General features: G+C 43.6%; 3 protein-coding genes across 5 annotated transcripts in view; 2 read left to right on the top strand and 1 right to left on the bottom strand.

Annotated features, from left to right (window-relative positions):
* LOC103361740 (hydroxyacylglutathione hydrolase, mitochondrial) overlaps positions 1-10,845 on the top strand; it is a 16,604-nt gene extending 5,759 nt beyond the window's left edge. Inside the window, exons 2-10 of one of the 2 annotated variants that reach the window (XM_008287913.1) lie at positions 6,769-6,849; positions 7,279-7,463; positions 8,601-8,665; positions 8,827-8,944; positions 9,034-9,142; positions 9,259-9,362; positions 9,593-9,694; positions 9,788-9,867; positions 9,957-10,845. In XM_008287913.1, coding sequence (XP_008286135.1) covers positions 6,783-6,849; positions 7,279-7,463; positions 8,601-8,665; positions 8,827-8,944; positions 9,034-9,142; positions 9,259-9,362; positions 9,593-9,694; positions 9,788-9,867; positions 9,957-10,056 — 930 coding nt within the window. In that variant the 5' untranslated portion in view covers positions 6,769-6,782 and the 3' untranslated portion in view covers positions 10,057-10,845. Of the gene's footprint in view, positions 1-6,715; positions 6,850-7,278; positions 7,464-8,600; positions 8,666-8,826; positions 8,945-9,033; positions 9,143-9,258; positions 9,363-9,592; positions 9,695-9,787; positions 9,868-9,956 lie in introns of those variants that run through there. The other variant, XM_008287912.1, reaches the window with a different exon arrangement.
* fahd1 (fumarylacetoacetate hydrolase domain containing 1) lies at positions 5,200-6,599 on the bottom strand. The gene has a single exon (XM_008287911.1). The coding sequence runs from the start codon at positions 6,365-6,367 to the stop codon at positions 5,708-5,710; it is 660 nt and encodes a 219-aa protein (XP_008286133.1). The 5' UTR covers positions 6,368-6,599; the 3' UTR covers positions 5,200-5,707.
* Positions 10,846-11,768: 923 nt separating the features above from the next.
* LOC103361736 (hydroxyacylglutathione hydrolase-like protein) lies at positions 11,769-17,057 on the top strand. 2 transcript variants are annotated; one of them, XM_008287907.1, is made up of 9 exons: positions 11,769-11,852; positions 12,094-12,225; positions 13,050-13,114; positions 13,196-13,313; positions 13,432-13,540; positions 13,798-13,901; positions 14,131-14,232; positions 14,677-14,756; positions 16,164-17,057. In XM_008287907.1, exons 2-9 carry the CDS (start codon positions 12,121-12,123, stop codon positions 16,312-16,314), a joined length of 834 nt encoding a protein of 277 aa, XP_008286129.1. In that variant the 5' UTR covers positions 11,769-11,852; positions 12,094-12,120; the 3' UTR covers positions 16,315-17,057. The 2 variants fall into 2 exon arrangements, with proteins under 2 accessions (XP_008286129.1, XP_008286130.1); XM_008287908.1 differs by lacking the exon at positions 11,769-11,852 and having other exon boundaries at positions 11,868-12,225.
* Positions 17,058-17,100: the final 43 nt, after the last annotated feature.

Raw genomic sequence — 17,100 nt, 5'->3', positions numbered from 1 at the left:
ACATGTCCAGATGGGTTGTTTAATTCTTCATCACATCAGATGCATCATTATAATCGATCACAGCAATGTGTTGTTAATCTCCACTTATTTATGTTACTTATTATTCACATCTTGTTTATTACTGCGACTCGTTGGTCCCGAGTGCCGACCCATGACCTGTTTCCTCTGTTTGTCTGTAATATTCAAAGTTATGTGGCTCCTTCGCAGCAGATTTAACCAATTATGCTGCTCGTAATTCAGAAAAAGAGCTGTTGGTAATTCCTTTTCACTTTCAGGCCCAAGCTGCTCGCAGCAGTTTAAAATAAAGACTGATGTCATTCTCCACACTTGCACTGAATCCAGATGTTAGCAGGAGGGTATGTTTTCTCTACATTTTGTTTGAAACGCAGGGTATTCTGTATTAGAAGCACTCACAACAGCTAAAAGGCAAAGACAATAAATTACAGCTTCGTATAACTCCAAATCATCCCGTGTCATGGGAACAGTAATTTGTTTAGCTTTGGCTGGCATGCAGCTCCCACCGGTCTGCACCCACAATTTAATGCGTGCCATCAATTCCTAACATTGTGGATTTGTTTGCATGAGTGAAAATGGCCCAATGTGGACCGAGTTACAGCCCACTGTGACTTGAGATTAGACGTGATGAGGGATGTCTATTTTGTGCGGTGACTCTTATTTTTGAATAATGAGCGCATAATCAGAAACACTCTGGAGGCTGAAGGGGAAAAATTGGGAGCTGATTTCTACACAACAGATTAAAAGTAGGATTAGAGTGTAAAAGTGGCCACAAATGAAGGTGGTTCATACTGAGGACTCCACACATTTTCCAGCCGCACCGCAGTCGATTTAGGGGAGAACTGCTCGGGGATTTTCTCTCTTCTTTGTGGTTGGGCCTCACAGCATCTTGTTAAATTTGTGACTCCAGCTTTAATTGATGAGAGAGAAATTTTGGTTGGAGGGATTTTCAAGTAGTCGTGGTCGCTCCATCCAAACTCTGTGACTCTTTTAGGGATATGGGATTAAGAACTTTTACAATCGGATTTTACTACATTGTCTTTCAGCTTCCACTGCTGCTTCAGCAGCTCCAGGCTGCTTATTGGGCCTTGATTGGAAAACTTGAACAATCAAAGTTTATGGTGAAGCTTGCACTTGGTTGATGAGGCTCAAACTGAGACACTGCTGCCAAATGGATGGAAAGCCTGCACACGAAAAATACAACAATTCTTCTGGAAATACTTTTGGAGGAGCAGTGGCTCTTATTTGGCTGCGTCTGTGTGGAAGCAGCGAATGCTTTGAGTTTAGTTGTTAAAGCTGCAGCCTGTTCCACGGGGCAATACCCACTTAGCCTTCAAACAGAGTGTTAACGCGCTCAGCACCTGGGCTTCATGCATGGCTCGCTTTAATTTGTCAAAGGCCCCATTCAGGATTCTGTGAGAGTGAATTACAGCTCCACAGTTTGGCCTGTGAAAACATCACACGTTGGTTCCTGCTTTTCCTCTGCGGTGTTACCATCGATTCATTTAATGCTCTGCTGTCGCTAATGTGCAGGTCGGTCAGAATCTGTCAACTATTTAGGACGCATGGGGAAACACCAGAGCATATTCACACACACACACACACACACACACACACACACACACACACACACACACACACACCCTGACACGCAGTGTAGCTTTTCCAAAAATGAAATAAAATCAATTTCCTGGCCGGCTGAGTGTACGTCTCTTTGATGCGACATGTCATATGCATCCTCTCTGACTCAGTCCTTCCAATGGTTGTGCGTGTTGGTGGTTTTTTTCCCAGAATAGCCGCACCACAGCCCGTCTGGTGACATACAGAGCGGCACGCAAAGCCAGACATCACGAACGGTCATTCTGTGAACACAAAGACAGACACACATCACCAAACTGTAACACACTTCCACGTGTAGGATGTCAACGGATGATGCTTTGTTCCACCTTTAACAGACAGTCAGAAATCTTTTCAAATGTTCAGACGCCTTTCAATCAACTCATGTTAACAAGAATAGTTTTATTTGTATAAAACCTTTTAAAACACCATCACAAAGTGCTTCACACACACAACAAAATACACAGATTCAGACACAAACAGATGCAAATACACACATGCAACTTACAACACACAACCCAGATAAACAAAGCTGAAGGCACACAGGGAGTGTTTATAAGAACGTATATAAATGAGTTTCAGCAGCCATTTAAAACAAACCACAGGATCAGCAGATCTGATTAAATGGGGAAAGCACAGTCACCTCTGGACTTAAAGTGGGAACGAGAGGCTATATGTAGAATATTTAGCTCTAGAATAACAGTCAGGAATCCAGACATGGAGCACAGTTCAGGTAATAATGCAGATTTTAAATGACTGAAAAGAGCTGAGTGAAGGCGAGGAAGGAGGGCTGCATGTAATATAAAACCATGTTAAACCTTTTTCTGCCAATACGTGGCTTCGTTAACATCATAGATATTGTTTCGTCGAGACTTAAAACATGCTGATTAACTTCCAGATGCAGAGATTTAAATGATAAAACAGCATCATTGGTGTCATAGCTGTGTTTACTCGGCATGTAATCTGGATTTAATCCTCGTACATCCAGGTGCCTTATTAACAAAAACCTCCAGTGATTCTGTGTTTTACTAGAAGCCAGTAAGAGAAGCTGAGAGCTGCGATGATGTGGGGTCTGTGATTAGTTTCTGTCAACAGTCTGCCTAAAGATGAGCATGAGAGAAGGAAGGAGGAGTCACAGCAGCTTATCAGGAACAGACTCCAGCATGTAGAAGTTCCAGGTTTTGGATGTTGTCACCGTATGTTTTTGAGAGTAAAAAAGAAGAGCATTCAAGAAACGTTTTCAAAATGTTTTCCAGATGACAGACTTTTCTCTAATGTGACATCTTCACGTTTTGCCTCTGAGGTGATTCTTCCATAAAATATTCATGATAACAAAGGAAGGACGTTGTCAATGCAACATTCAGCTAACGCTTTTAGCTTTTTATAAGAACATTCTGAGAACCACAAAAAAACGTTGCCAGAACTTCCTCAGAAAGCTTTTAGGATAAAAAGACTGCAGACCTCCTGAGTAAATCAGTGTCAGGACATTTTATAATCAAAAACAAAGGTGTGTGTGTGTGTGTGTGTAGGAACCATTTAGAACATGACACATGTTCAGACCTGTGCTGGTGTCAGAGTTGTTTTCCGTGTGAACCGGACAGATTTGAGCCAATCACCTGCAGCTGACGGCTCTCAGCAGCAACACGTCTGCTGTAAAGCGTCACAAACAGAATGTTGCAGTAGATCTAAGACAAGCCGCGGTGATCTCGTTCTCTCTGTGCCGTTTCATGCACCTCACATGCAGCCGGTGTTTCAGTTTTCCTGCATTAGATGCCTACTGAGGAAGTGTGCAAAGGTTTGAGGCACTTTGTATGTACAGTTGATGTGTTAAGGGCTCTGCAGAGCCCTGATCTCGGCATCATGGAGTCAGTTTAGGATTACACCAAGAGGCAGAAGACGCTCCCAAATGCTTGGAGCGACCTACCTGCCAAGTGCTTCTAAGTTTGTGTAACCGAATCGCTCAGCTTTGAAGGTTGAGGATGATCTGCAGTTTGCATGAAGCCGTCTCACTTTGCTCCTCCTGCAGCCATGCTAGCATCTCTGGGAAAACGCATCTTGTTAACACGAGGTTCCTTCTCAAAGCTCTGCCGTCCGGCTCGGTTACCTCCTGGCTGGATTTCATGTCACGAGTGACATCACTGTTATTGTGCGTTCGATCGGTGTAATCCCCTTTCCCTTGAAAGCGTCAAATTTACCTTCTCAGGCTCTTAGCTCGGTGACAATGTGCCGGTTAGCGCGGTGAACGCTAAACCAGAGCTGAGCTGGAGCTTTGAAGCCATTGTTAGAGCCTGTGAGGGTGTAATACCTCCAGTCACATGGGGACAATGAACAGTGTGATTCATATCTCATAAAGGACGACACCTGTGAGCACACGCCAGATTGTGCGCCGCTTCAACCCTGCGAGGGGGAGAAACAGGCCGCGGCAGCATTTCCCAGCTCCCACATCTAATTGAATCTGTCATAGCTGTTCTAATGATGGACACGTATAACCCCAGAGTCCCCTGAGGGCCGGCGCTCGGCACTGCGAGTCTCAGAGATAACGTAGCCTGCAGGTGTGGGAAGATGATGTACGTAGACTCAGGTTACAGCAGACTGGCCTGGGACAGGTTGATGGAGGCTCCCTGATTGATCCTGAAAACAGAGAAGCCTGTGGGAGGATTGAAACTGAACCTGGAACATAAGTTAAACAGTCCAAGAACAATGTGGTTCTGGTGAAGGTGCACAGCCTGCAGGTCAGAATCACACTGGAGGAACACAGAATGCTCCAGTTTGCTGCTGTGGGAGCTCATTCATGTGCATCAGACTGTTGAAGACGAACCAGATTTTTAAAAAAAAACTCCATCTAAACTTTTATCCAAATGCTAGTTTGCAGCAGAAGTGTGGCGTCTGAGCGTGACCCCGTCAAACTTTCAGAGGAAAACACATCTCAGCTAAGCCAACAAGCAGCGAAGTATGTTCCAGCTTTAAGCTCGACCACAGGTAGCCGGAGCCAAACCGTGCCTCGTTCCACTCGCCCTCACTAATACCACTGTTTTCTCAACTTGAACTCATCTGAGGAGAAGTTTTAAGCTTCTGAAGGACGCGCCACATAAATGCAGTCGGTGTTGTTCAGCTGTAGGGAATTTCCTCAGAAGGACACAAAACAGTCATTCCTCTGGTGTGAACAGCTCAGATGATGCTGTTATCGTCATATTATCATTTAGATGTGATATGTTTACTGCACTAACTCAACATTATCATTATAGTGGCTGGAACAGGGGAGTTGTCCATAAGGTTGTATTTTATCAGAAACATCAGTGAATTATTGTCTGTGATGCATTTCATGTTTAGTGTTTTTAAAGCCAGTTTGATGGTCCGATATGTGATTATTGTCTTTTATAAAATATTATCTGACCAGACTAAGCTATAGTTAAGTGTTTCCATTTCAGACCATTTTAAACAAAATGTTGACTCTTTGCATATTTAACTCGGTGGTTTGTTCACAGAAGAAATGTGACGTAATCAGTGCATTAAAAACAACAAGTTAATACAGACATGAATCACGTGACAGGAGCGCCTCATGATAGGTGCTTTTAATGCATCCAACTTTAATTTTAATTGTCAGTCATTTTGCTTCTTAAGTTATCAACTAATTTTCTCCTCTATATTAAAAAACTGTGAAAAATGTGTATTTCAGTTTCCCCAAAAACCAGAATGACATCTTTGGGTGTCCTGCTCACAGCCATGCTCGTTTTATTGTCACCAAAAAACAGTAAAAAAAAAAACAAAAAAACAAAAAAACAGCAGATGTGCTTCATTAACATCCCTGTTAATGCTGGACCCTGATGGAGAGCGTGTTCATGACATGTTGCTGCAGCTCTTCCTCCTCCACTGGTGAGCAGGAGCACGTGTGAAGGTTCCTCATCCCTGGTCCAGGTGTTGCGTTCACTGATGAGGTTAACCTTCATGTTCTGGTTTCCAAGGCTGCAGAGATCCAGGAGACACCAGCTGCCGGTGGCACAGCACCGCCACCTGCTGATCCACGGACCTTCTCCACGAGTGTTCGGCTCCGTTCTGGTTCCACTGGCAGCCTCTGTCACTCGTGTCTGTCCACTCTGAAGCTCATGGTAACGACGTCCTCGATGCCCGCCTGCAGCTCGTCGTGCTCCTGCACCGCGGACACTCCCTTGGGGGTCCCGGTCAGGATGAGGTCCCCCTCCTCCAGGCTGATGAAGTCGCTGATGTAGCTGATGAGGTAGGGGATGGAGAAGATCATCTGGGAGGTGCAGCCGCTCTGCCGCAGCTGGTCGTTCACCTTGAGCCACAGCCGGACGTTGGCCGGGTCCGGGATGCGCTCCTTGGGGATGAACTCGCTGACGGGGCAGGAGGTGTTGAAGGCTTTGGCCAGCGTCCAGGGCAGACCTTTGGACTTGCACTCGTCCTGGACGTCCCGGGCGGTCATGTCCAGGCACAGAGCGTAGCCCGCGACGTGCTCCATGGCGGCGGCCTGGGGGATGGCGGTGCCCCCCTTGCCGATGACCACCCCCAGCTCCACCTCATGGTGCAGGTTGCCGGAGTACAGCGGCACCAGGATGGGGGAGCCCTCTCTGACGTACGCAGAAGGGGGCTTCAGGAACAACACGGGCTCTGTGGGGATCGCGTTCTTCAGCTCTTTGGCGTGGTCCGCATAGTTCCTCCCCACGCAGATGATCTTCCTGCCCCACTCCCAGAAGTGAGAGATGTTCCGCGCTGCCATCGTGGAGACGTGTGTGCGGTTCGTGCCGCTCCGGAGCAGTCAGCACCAGTTTAAGTTAACTTTGACCGACACCGATGACCGCTCCTTAAACTGATCATTAACCTACGGCGAGCCTGACGGGACATGCGCTAAACCGAAAAGCAATTAAACACTATTACTTTTGCTTATTTATTATACACACATTACTTTATCATGACTTCACAGCAGAATAAATCAACTAGCAAACATCCTGCGACATCACGGTGGCATCGTGGTTCATAAATATGGAACCAGTTCCGATTTTTTTATCGATCGACTCCCCCAGATGCGATTGGTGCTGCCTGGCAGGGTAAAGTTGAAAAGGAGGAGGAGGCGGAAGTGAACCAAAAGCAAACTTTTCTGGTTCATCCATATGTGATAAGAAATAGCTACTGTTATGTTATTCAAGTCACTCGTAGGGAGTGCCTGCACTCTGGTAGGAGCTGCCACCGTCTTAAAATTCGGTACGTCCGCTCGGGTTTCTCCTTCAGCACGCGCACACCGAGCATGTTAGCTAGCTGCGTGGATGTTGGTTGACTGCTGCTATGTTGATGTTTGTCGTGTGGAGGTGAGGGCAGCCAGAGGAGCACAGCTGGCCTGTCTGGGAACACACACCAGCCCTCTGACTCAGTCTGCTCGCTGACAGTCGATCTGGGTTCTCGCTTTGGGAGCTTGGCTAAAAAAACATAAAGCATTTTGAATAAGTAGCATTTAAGCTAACGTTGTTTACGTTTGTGTTGTGTTAGCTCACAGGTCGAGTGTGTTTATGTGTCTGCTGGAAGTCATGTCTGTGTGGCAGGAAATGTATTTTAACCTTCAAATGAGTGTATTTCAGATGAATAAAACTGGTCCAGCTGTCTGTCAGATGTTGACCTGTGTGCTCTCTCGTGCAGCCCCAGCTGAAGCCAAGGCCCAGGCCGCCGCTCTGCTCCACGGCGCCGTCAGGAAGTCTTATCTGGTGGAACAAACCAACATGAGGGTCGAGCTTCTCCCAGCGCTCAGCGACAACTACATGTACCTGCTGATCGACACAGAGTCCAGAGAGGCAGCGATAGTGGACCCCGTGGAGCCCATCAAGGTGTGTGCACCTGTCACATTCTGCTTTAAGGTGCCCTCCACTTCTACAGCAACCATTAAACAAACAGCGTAAAGCAGTGATCATTAACTCACCCCGACTGGTGGCAGCAATAAAAGGCTTCCTACAAGTAGACACATCAAACAATAACCCAGCAGTAATCAGTCATTCAGTAACCAGCATTGCACAAGTTGCTGTTGATGTTTTAAATGCGTTTTGCTGATAATGTGTCATAACTGAAGATTATCACTGCACAACTGTCATTAATGAAACTTTAGCCTTAAGCTGTTTTGTCAGTAGCGTAAGGTAGCAGTGCTTTTAAAGCAGAAGCAAAAAATGCATCCTATAATATTATATACTTGCATTAAATGATATTTTCTGTAATCTTAAGTTCAGGGTTTTTATTTAATGTTTATTTATGAGATCAGTTTGATTTAAGTTGTGGCTGAAAGGTGTCGAGTAGCGTTAATACTACTAATACCAGTATGGCAGGTTTTATATTGTCAGTTTTATTTTCAGACGTTTACTTCAGTTACACTAAAGATTCACGACAGTTCAGTGTCATTAATAATCACTGTACGTAAATGAACATATTTCAAATATTAAATGTGTGCTTACAACAAATCAATGCCAAAGTACATTTTCTAACAAAGTTATTGTTGTATATAAATGTTGGCTTGTGTAAACTTGAAGGAGCTGTAGAAGAACAGTTTAGGCTGAAGGAAAAAGAAAATAAGAATGAAATCAAACCTTTGTGATTTAAAAACAAATAAATAAACAAGATTTTTGAAGAACTATTGGAACAATTAATGATTAAATACAGCGATGTGAAAAGATGTAGCAGACACACACTCAGACATGAAATAACAGGAAACTGATCTTTGTTTTTGATCCATGTTGTGCATGAGATGGGGTTTGCATGGCTTCTGCATTAAAGGGTTCATCCAACGGGAGGTCTTCAGCCTAAAATGTAAAAAAACAAAGAAAAAAACTGTAGAACCTTTATATGAGAAGCTGGACCAACTCGGCTTTGCTTGCTTGAAAAATAACTTAAATGACAACCTAATTATCGCTGATTTTCTTTGATCAGCTCGTCTGTTTTAGGACAACTTCACTTACACCATTTTCTGCCTCCAACAGGTTGTGGAAGCCGTCAGGAAACATGGCGTGAAACTCACCACTGTCCTGACCACCCATCACCACTGGTACGCTGCACGTTCTGTCTGTCAAACATATACGCTCGCTACCAAAGACACACTCACAGCAGCATGTTGGTAAAACACGCTAACAAGCGTCTACACCTGCACCAAACGACTCCTCTGCCGAACCTCGGGGCGGTGACGTTCCTGATTGTTTTCTGTTTCAGGGATCACGCCAGCGGAAACGAGAAGATGGTGAAGATAATGCCGGGACTGAAGGTGTACGGCGGAGACGACCGAGTCGATGCCATTACGAAGAAAGTTTCTCATTCCAACACGTTCAAAGTGAGATCGGTGAACTGCCAATCCAAATACAAGCCTCCAATCACAGACGTTTGCTCACTGGTGTTTTGTTTTTTGTTTTTTTTTCTCAGCTTGGATCACTGAATGTGAAATGCCTGTTTACGCCGTGTCACACCACCGGTCACATCTGCTACTACGTGACCAAAGAAAACAGCACCGAGCCGCCGGCTGTTTTTACAGGTATGTCCAATCAGATCAGATAAATACTGAATAATACCAGAGGCGCTGTAGTCTCTGACTGAAACACGTGACAGAAGACTCGAAGGCCCTGAGGACTCTGTTTCTGCTCCATGCAGGAGACACTCTGTTTGTGGCTGGTTGTGGTAAATTCTTCGAGGGCACAGCAGAGCAGATGTACAAAGCCTTGATAGACATTCTGGGACGCCTGCCTCCTGAAACAGTAAATATACATGTTCTGTCTGTGTGTTGGTTTGAAAGTGAATTATTTGAAGTCATAATTTAACACTTGAAGCAATCAGTAGAATGCTTCATTTTGATCCGAAGTAAAGATGAGAATCTAAAGCTCGGTTTTAGATTATAAAATGAAATTCTCATCAGTCAGTGTGAAATACTCTCAGTTTTGTTGCTGAAGTTGCGTGGCTGACTAACCGCGGCGTGTTTGTGTTTCAGCGGGTGTACTGCGGCCACGAGTACACCGTCAGCAACCTGAAGTTTGCCCGTCATGTGGAGCCAGACAATGAAGTCATTAAGAAGAAGCTAGCGTGGGCAAAGGTATTCGTTTAACGTGTCGCGTCCTTCAGTCGGGTGATCAACCAGTAAACCATTTCAAACACAAACAACCTCCATGAATCTGTGTTTTCGTAGGAGAAGTGCAGCATCGGAGAACCAACTATTCCGTCCACTTTGGCAGATGAGTTCACGTTTAACCCCTTTATGAGAGTGAAGTATGTGCAGCTCGGTAGTTGTTTAGATTGTGGTTTGCTCACAGTTACAGTCAAAGTAATGCCTGACTTGCTGTTGATTTTTCATTTAGAGAGAAGTCCGTGCAAGACCACGTGAAGCAGACGGACCCCATCGAAACCATGAGAAGTCTCCGGAAAGAAAAAGATGGCTTCCGAGTGCCCAAGGAGTGAAGTCCTGAACGCTCGTGTGGAGAGTTTGAACTGCTCACAACACTGCAGCCTGACAATGATATGCTGAAGAATATAATTAACTGCAACTCATCTCCCAGGCCATTTGGAATAGATCTGCTCCATGCACTCTGAGTGAAGGTTCATCCTTTAGCTTCAGCCGTAACAAGGCTATAAACCGTCTGTCATTCTGTTCGTTGTGTTTGTTTGACTGATGTGACAGTTTTAAGGAATATATGGCCATTAATTGAATGCTTTAAAATGACACGTTCAGTTTGTTAATCCGTAAATGTTTTAGAGAGTTTTAGAGTCTATTTAGTACCATGTTGTAATATATTGATGTACAGACTTCTGTTTCATTCAGTGTTTGAATCTGAAACGAGACAGGCAGCCGATCAGGGAGCAGAGGTCGGCTTTGTGTTCCACCTCTGGGAGCTGATCAAGCAACAGGTAGAAACTTCTTGGTCTGTAAAAAATTGTATCAATGTTTTATTCTGACCTAGAATGTCTCCTCATGCCGTTTATTTTCATATCTGCTGAAAGGCGCTTAGTCTAGAACTTTATATGTCAGACTGCTTTTTATTTCTTCTTGTATTTAAAAGCATTCGGCGAGCGCAGCGTTGTCCACTTACTGTTGTCTGCAGTTAATGCTAAATACCCTGAAGGCTCCTTTTGCCTGTAAAGTACAATCTCACAAAGAACACTGCATGAATTTCTCTGCAAAAAGCAATAAAACGCATTTGTTGGAAGCAAAAGTCTGCGAATAAACTGAATCAAACACGTTGAAAATCATGAAAAGTGTCATTTTATAACATGTAATATGTTATTTGATTATCACAGAAGTATTAAGATGTGGTGTTTTTTCAGGTGCTTAGAAACATCAACAAACTAAATGTATTATTCATGGAATTGTTTAAAAAAGTACAGCAGAAATGTAGACGTAAAGCATCTCAAGGTCGTATTAACTCCATCACTTCTGGTAATGAGCGACCAGAGCGTCGCCATTGAAGCAATTTATAAATAAAACGAACTTTGAATAGTTAATATTTGTAACCACATCTTGTATTTGGTGCACAAAACACGGAGCAGAATCTAACAAACAGGTTGTTCATTCAAACAAAACTTTAATAATAATATTAGAATCATATAACATGTATTTATTGTGCATCAGCAGAACACCCAGAACTCAATTGTAAAGTCACTCCTGCTTTTTCTTCTTTGATTTTTGAACAACAGCTGTGAATACAAATAGTTGTTCAGCAGAGGAGTGAGGCGGCGTTAGGGTTTCACCAAACAAGTTTAAATACTGAGGTTTAGCCGACGAAATAATCTGAATATAAATTATATGCCCTTTATGAATGTGATATTTAATGTTGAAATTGAAAAGTAATAGTTGTATGTAAAACATTTGTGATTAATAAGACTGCAGATTAGGCTTCAGGTTTGGTAAATACAAATACACCATCATATATAAATAAATGTTAAGGTTCAAACCGTACAGCAATGTTTCAAACATGCCTTACATATATATCATTTTAACATTTAATCATCAAGAACATATTACTGATATGAAGTAAACCCACTGGACCAAACCATGACTTTGTCTTGATAATAATAATAAAAAAAAAAAAAAGAATGAAAAACTACAAGTTGACGGAGTTGAATGTGTCGGGCTCGATTAAAAGGCCTGGGCTCCGACACTCGATGATGTCGCGATAACTTCCTGGTCTGGATGCAGAAATGTGGAATAATAATTTTGAGACAGTCGGACGGGAATAAACGGCCGCAGTTACAGTGAGGTACAGCTGCATTTTATTTTATTTTTGTTTTATCAATCTGCTTCTATTGTCTGTTGACGTTAAAGCTGCAGGAAGTGTTCACGACTCTGAGCTAGCGGCTGGAGCGTGCTTTTATTTTGCTAACTGTTGATGCTTAACGCGGTAGCAGCAGAGTGAGAACTGCTGCTGGCTGCAGATGACGGATGCATAATTGTCGGTGCAGACACACAGCAACGTTGACTAATTAAACTTCTTCCTCAAGTGTGGTGCGCATGCGTGTGTGGGTGCCATGAAGGTAAAGGTGATCTCCATCCTGGAAGACAACTACATGTACCTGGTGATCGAGGAGCAGAGCAAACTGGCCATAGCTGTGGATCCTGCAGTTCCTCACCGAGTGAGACTCAGTTTTGTGATGCCAATTTTAAATTAATGCTTTAAAAGACTCCAGTGGATTAAACCAAAGAGGATTGTTCTGGTGAGATTAAAGGGGAAAAAAATCACACATTAAAAAGTCAAACAGCAAAAAAAAAAAAAAAACAGTGACAAAGCGCATCCTGTAGGACAAACAGGTAAACCAACAGCTGGTAGGTGTTTCCACTGATAGTCAATATAGAAGAATCAGGTCTGCAAAGATGAGTGTTGTCCTCATCTTTAACTTGCCCTGGATTAGAATAGAAGAATAGAATAGAACTTTATTGATTCCTTTGGTGGAAACCTCAGGGGAATATCACGATTCTGGTCAATTATATGTCAGAATAGAAAAAATACCCATTGCAATTTTCTAAAGCCAAAAAAATGTCATGTTTTGACCGAAGTTTACCATCATCAGAAAAAGAACAGTAGCCAGTGTTCACAGTTTAGAGCTGCTTTAGAGCTTCAGTAGTTTTTACTTCACTCATCAGTTTGTTGGTACGTTAAGAGTCAAAACAGGTCAGTCAGTGTTTCCCAAAGTCCAAGACGACGTCCTCCAATATCTACCCAAAGATATTCCGTTTACTCTCACAGAGGAGTAAAGAAACCTGAAAGTATTCACATTTAAGAAGCTGTAGTCCAAGAATTTTGACTTTTTATTTAAAAAAAAAAACAACAACAAAAAACCCCTAAAACTGAATCAATTAGCAGAGTAGCTGGTGATTCATGTAAGAGTTGACAGTTAATTGATGTAATTGTTGCATGTTTGGTGTTTTTGATTAAAAAGGATCTGTGTGTTTTTGACAGCTGCTAGAAATAGTGAAGAGAGAAGGTTTGTCTCTGACTGCTGTCCTCACGACGCACCATCACTGGTAGGAGCAGTGTTTGGTGTTAAACATGTGCCACTAACATGTAACGAAGTCGCTGCTGATTGGATAATTGATCACTCATAGGGACCATGCTCGGGGGAATGAGGCGCTGCTGAAGGAGCTCCCAGGTCTGAAGGTGTTCGGTGGAGATGATCGGATTGGAGGTCTGACGGATAAAGTCACCAACGCTCAGGAGCTGAAGGTGCCCACGAAGTAACGGGACTAAAACGTGTTCAGTCAAAGCGCTGCCTGGTGTTGCTGCTTTTCTTGTTCTGTTGTTGCCGTATCGTCTTTTGATATTGTCTTTTCTCCTCTTGCAGTTTAGCTCCATCAATGTGAGGTGCCTGTTTACTCCGTGCCATACCTCTGGTCACATGTGCTACTTTGTTTGGGAGGATGAGTGCACTGACGCGCCCGCTGTGTTCACAGGTCTTTGTCTGTAAACCTAAAGAGCTGCTGAACCAGTTGAAATCCAAGACACAGGCTTCTCTCTTATTCCTGCACAGCACACTGCAAACATGCACAACCTCACCTGGCATCGATGCACAATATTCTGAATAACTTATTTTTCGAGTGGCTAGAGATATGAAACCGTGTTGGATTGCAAACTAGTTGCTGTGATGTGTGGCTGCAGGGCTGAACGCTGCTTCCTTTCACACCTCCTTGTCCTTTCCTTTGGTTGTCAGGGGACACGCTGTTCATCGGTGGATGCGGACGGTTTCTAGAGGGAACAGCAGAGCAGATGTACCACAACCTGACCCAGGTGCTCGGCTCCTTACCGCAGGACACGGTGGGTGTGAGTCAGATGTTTGCTGTGATTGTGTGCAGGCCTCACAGGGTTAACGGCAGCTAACATGACCTCAGATAGGACTGAGTCACAGCCACAATGACGGGATTGAGTGCAGCCCGGCTCTCTTCTCTCGACGTTTTAAGAATGGCACAAAGCCCAGAGTGACCAAGACACTGAAGCTGTGATGTGATCTAATCCTCACGTTAAATGAGGCTTTGTTCGTCTGTAGAAGGTGTTCTGTGGACACGAGTACACCATCAAGAACCTGAAGTTCGCCGTGCTGGTGGAGCCAGAGAATGAAAAGGTTAAAGAGATGCTGAGCTGGGCCAGGGTGAGCAACAAACCCCAAACTTCTGGTTTTGTTTTCATCAACAAAAGACCAAAATCTAAACGGCACAGTTAGTCTGCACTGTGAAGCGTTCCTGTTTTTAACAACGGTGTCCTGAATAGAAGTAAATTCTGGGTTTAATTCTACCAATAAATTAATACACATGTGGGCTTTTTCTGGAATCATGAGAGCCTTTGTGGGATTCAGCCAAAACACAGTAATGTGGGGATAATGAAGGCTAATAATTTGACTTTTTGTTGTGTTTTTAATCGTTAGAGGGGAAAATAAGCTGTTTTCAGGCTTGGACTACATAACAGGGACAATTCACTGTTGATTTTGGTCTTTTCATGGAAGTTGTTGACAACAAATGGACATTCTTATTCCTGTTATGTTTTAGATAAAATAAGGATCTCCTCCAGGTTCCTTCAGTCTCTGTTGTGTCTGCAGGCAAGAGATGATGACGACAAACCCACGGTGCCATCCACCCTGATGGAGGAGTTTGAATACAACCCTTTTCTTCGCCTCTCGTGAGTTTAGACATTTATATACAATATGTGTGAAACCTGACAGGGTGGGAGAGGTGAAACTGACTTTAAAGTCAATAAATGACCTCGCTCTAAACTAGTCTTTGTTTTTGTTCCAGAAACAGGAGCTCAGGGTCAGAGTTCAATTCAATTCAGTTTTATTTGTATAGCGCATATTTACAACAACAAGTCATCTCATAGCGCTTCACAGAGGCAGAAACAGAAACACCCAACAATCCAAAACATCTGGATTCCCTATAAGCTTCAGCAGTCCACAAGCAGTCCGCAACAGTGGGAAGGAACCGAAAACCCCCACAGGGGAAAAAAAACCTCCGACAGAACCAGGCTCAGGGAGGGACGGCCATCTGCCTCGACCGGTTGGGTGAGAGTGGGATGAATTATACAATTTAGTGTACAGTTAAACAAGTTATTAGAATTTATTGTCCTTTTGTAACAGGAGGTTTTTCTGCCTCATGACGGACCGACAGCTCTTGACACCACGTATGGAAATCTGATGAACAGATATTAAATACAAATTAGACACCTGGAATCAACCCCAGACATTAATTTGTCTGATTTGTCATGAAACAGGGGCTGCAGGTGTCTCGGTGGTTAGCACGGTGGCCTCACAGCTAGAAGGTCGCCGGTTGGCGTCCCGGTGAGGACACCCGGGATCTTCCTGCGTGGAGTCTCCATGTTCTCCCCGTGCAGCGTGGGTTCTCTCCGGGTTCTCCGGCTTCCTCCCACAGTCCAGAAACATGCTGAGGTTAATTGGTGATTGTAAATTGTCCGTAGGTGTGAATGTGAGTGTGCTTGGTTGTCTGTCTCTAAGTGTAGCCCTGTGATAGACTGGTTACCTGTCCAGGTGAACCTGCCTTCACCCTGAGTCAGCTGGGATAGGCTCCGCCCCCCATAACCCTGGTGAGGACTAAGGTGTAGAGATGATGGGTGGATGTCATGAAACAAGGAGGAAACAGGTCACACTTGATGTTTAATTACTTCTGAAATTGTGAAAATGGGGGAATCATGTAAAAACTGGCTGTTATTACTTTATACAGTTGATGCAACATTTTCGTTAAACGCCTTAAATGAAAGCTGGAAGTCCAGACTTTGATCACATCTTGATTGCTCCATTGTAAACCTGCTGTGGTGCCATACAGAGGCTAAGGAAACTGTGCAAAGCTGACTGCATAGCGCACATAAAGTACATTCACACTCCTAATAATGAAGAACTGTGTGTGCAGGTGCCATAGAAATGTAAATTATTCTGCTTGTCAGGTTGGTGAAACGGGCAGATGTGGTGAGCTTGTACGTCCACATAAATCCCCACTTTCTAAAATCAGGACATTTCCTGGCACAGCTTGTGTTTTCCCACTTGTTATCGTTTCTCTCTTCATGTCTTTATTCCAGGGAGGAAAGTGTGCAGAAGTTCACAGGGAAGACGGACCCGATCGAGGTGCTGAGGGTCCTGCGGAAGGAGAAGGACAAATTTAAGAAGCCCAAGGAGAGACTTCCTCCTCACGCCATGCTGGCTCTGGAGTGGGGGCTGCTCCGACCCTGAGGTCCTGCTTCTAATCACGGGACAGCTAGAAGGAGGAACTGGAGGTAAATAACCGAATGCAGCAAGACACCAGACTGTAGATAGCGGTGTTTGCTGCTTTAACTCTTTAACTTTGACCCATTTAAACTGCTGGGCGCCTGGTTGGTTGTGTTCTCGTTGTTATAAAACCACGTCTGCACAAAAAGGCCAGTTTATCGCTGCTTCCATTAAATGTTCCTACAAGGTCATTAAAGGCCTCCCAGTCTCTTATGCACAAACTAATTGCACCAAGTAAAATCTACTGATACTCATTTCCAGTAAAACTGATGGGAGTGTATGTATTTATTAAACTACTAGTTTTGGGAAAACTTAACAATTTCTTTCTGATTTATTTGTATTATTCTGTTTTATTTCCTTTCTAGATGTATATTTGTCTTATAGCCTTGGTAGTGCTCTCTTATTTAACCTTTTGACTAATTTCTGTATATTTATATATTTACTGGTTGCTGTTTTTTTCTTACTTTTAAAACTTTGGATCTAATTTACCATTAAGTCCAATTGAAGTGAGTTCAGATTGCACCTTGTATTCTCAGACAGGTATTCAATATGTTAACTGTACCACAACAGAAGGAAAAAAACATGCAGTGTACATTACTCTGAATGTAAATTGCTGCTTTTCATTCCAAAGTTTACATCCACATCGTACAAGAGCCTAAAACTGTACACCAGAGTCAAGATGATTCAATAAAACATATCAGTCTGAATCTGTTCTCTGGACATTACCTTCATGTTTGAACAAGAACCAAC

The sequence above is a fragment of the Stegastes partitus genome, unplaced genomic scaffold, assembly GCF_000690725.1.
Source record: "Stegastes partitus isolate 25-593 unplaced genomic scaffold, Stegastes_partitus-1.0.2 Scaffold528, whole genome shotgun sequence".
Lineage (NCBI taxonomy): Eukaryota > Metazoa > Chordata > Actinopteri > Pomacentridae > Stegastes > Stegastes partitus.
Note: the sequence above shows the minus strand (reverse complement) of the source record. Positions and strands in the feature narration are given on the sequence as shown.

Excerpts from the sequence above, each read along its gene's own strand:
- LOC103361736 (XM_008287907.1), top strand. The coding sequence starts at position 12,121 with ATGAAGGTAAAGGTGATCTCCATCCTGGAAGACAACTACATGTACCTG. Across the intron at positions 12,226-13,049 it reads ATCCTGCAGTTCCTCACCGA|CTGCTAGAAATAGTGAAGAG; the intron begins GTGAGACTCAGT and ends TGTTTTTGACAG. Across the intron at positions 13,314-13,431 it reads CCAACGCTCAGGAGCTGAAG|TTTAGCTCCATCAATGTGAG; the intron begins GTGCCCACGAAG and ends CTCCTCTTGCAG.
- fahd1 (XM_008287911.1), bottom strand. The coding sequence starts at position 6,367 with ATGGCAGCGCGGAACATCTCTCACTTCTGGGAGTGGGGCAGGAAGATC.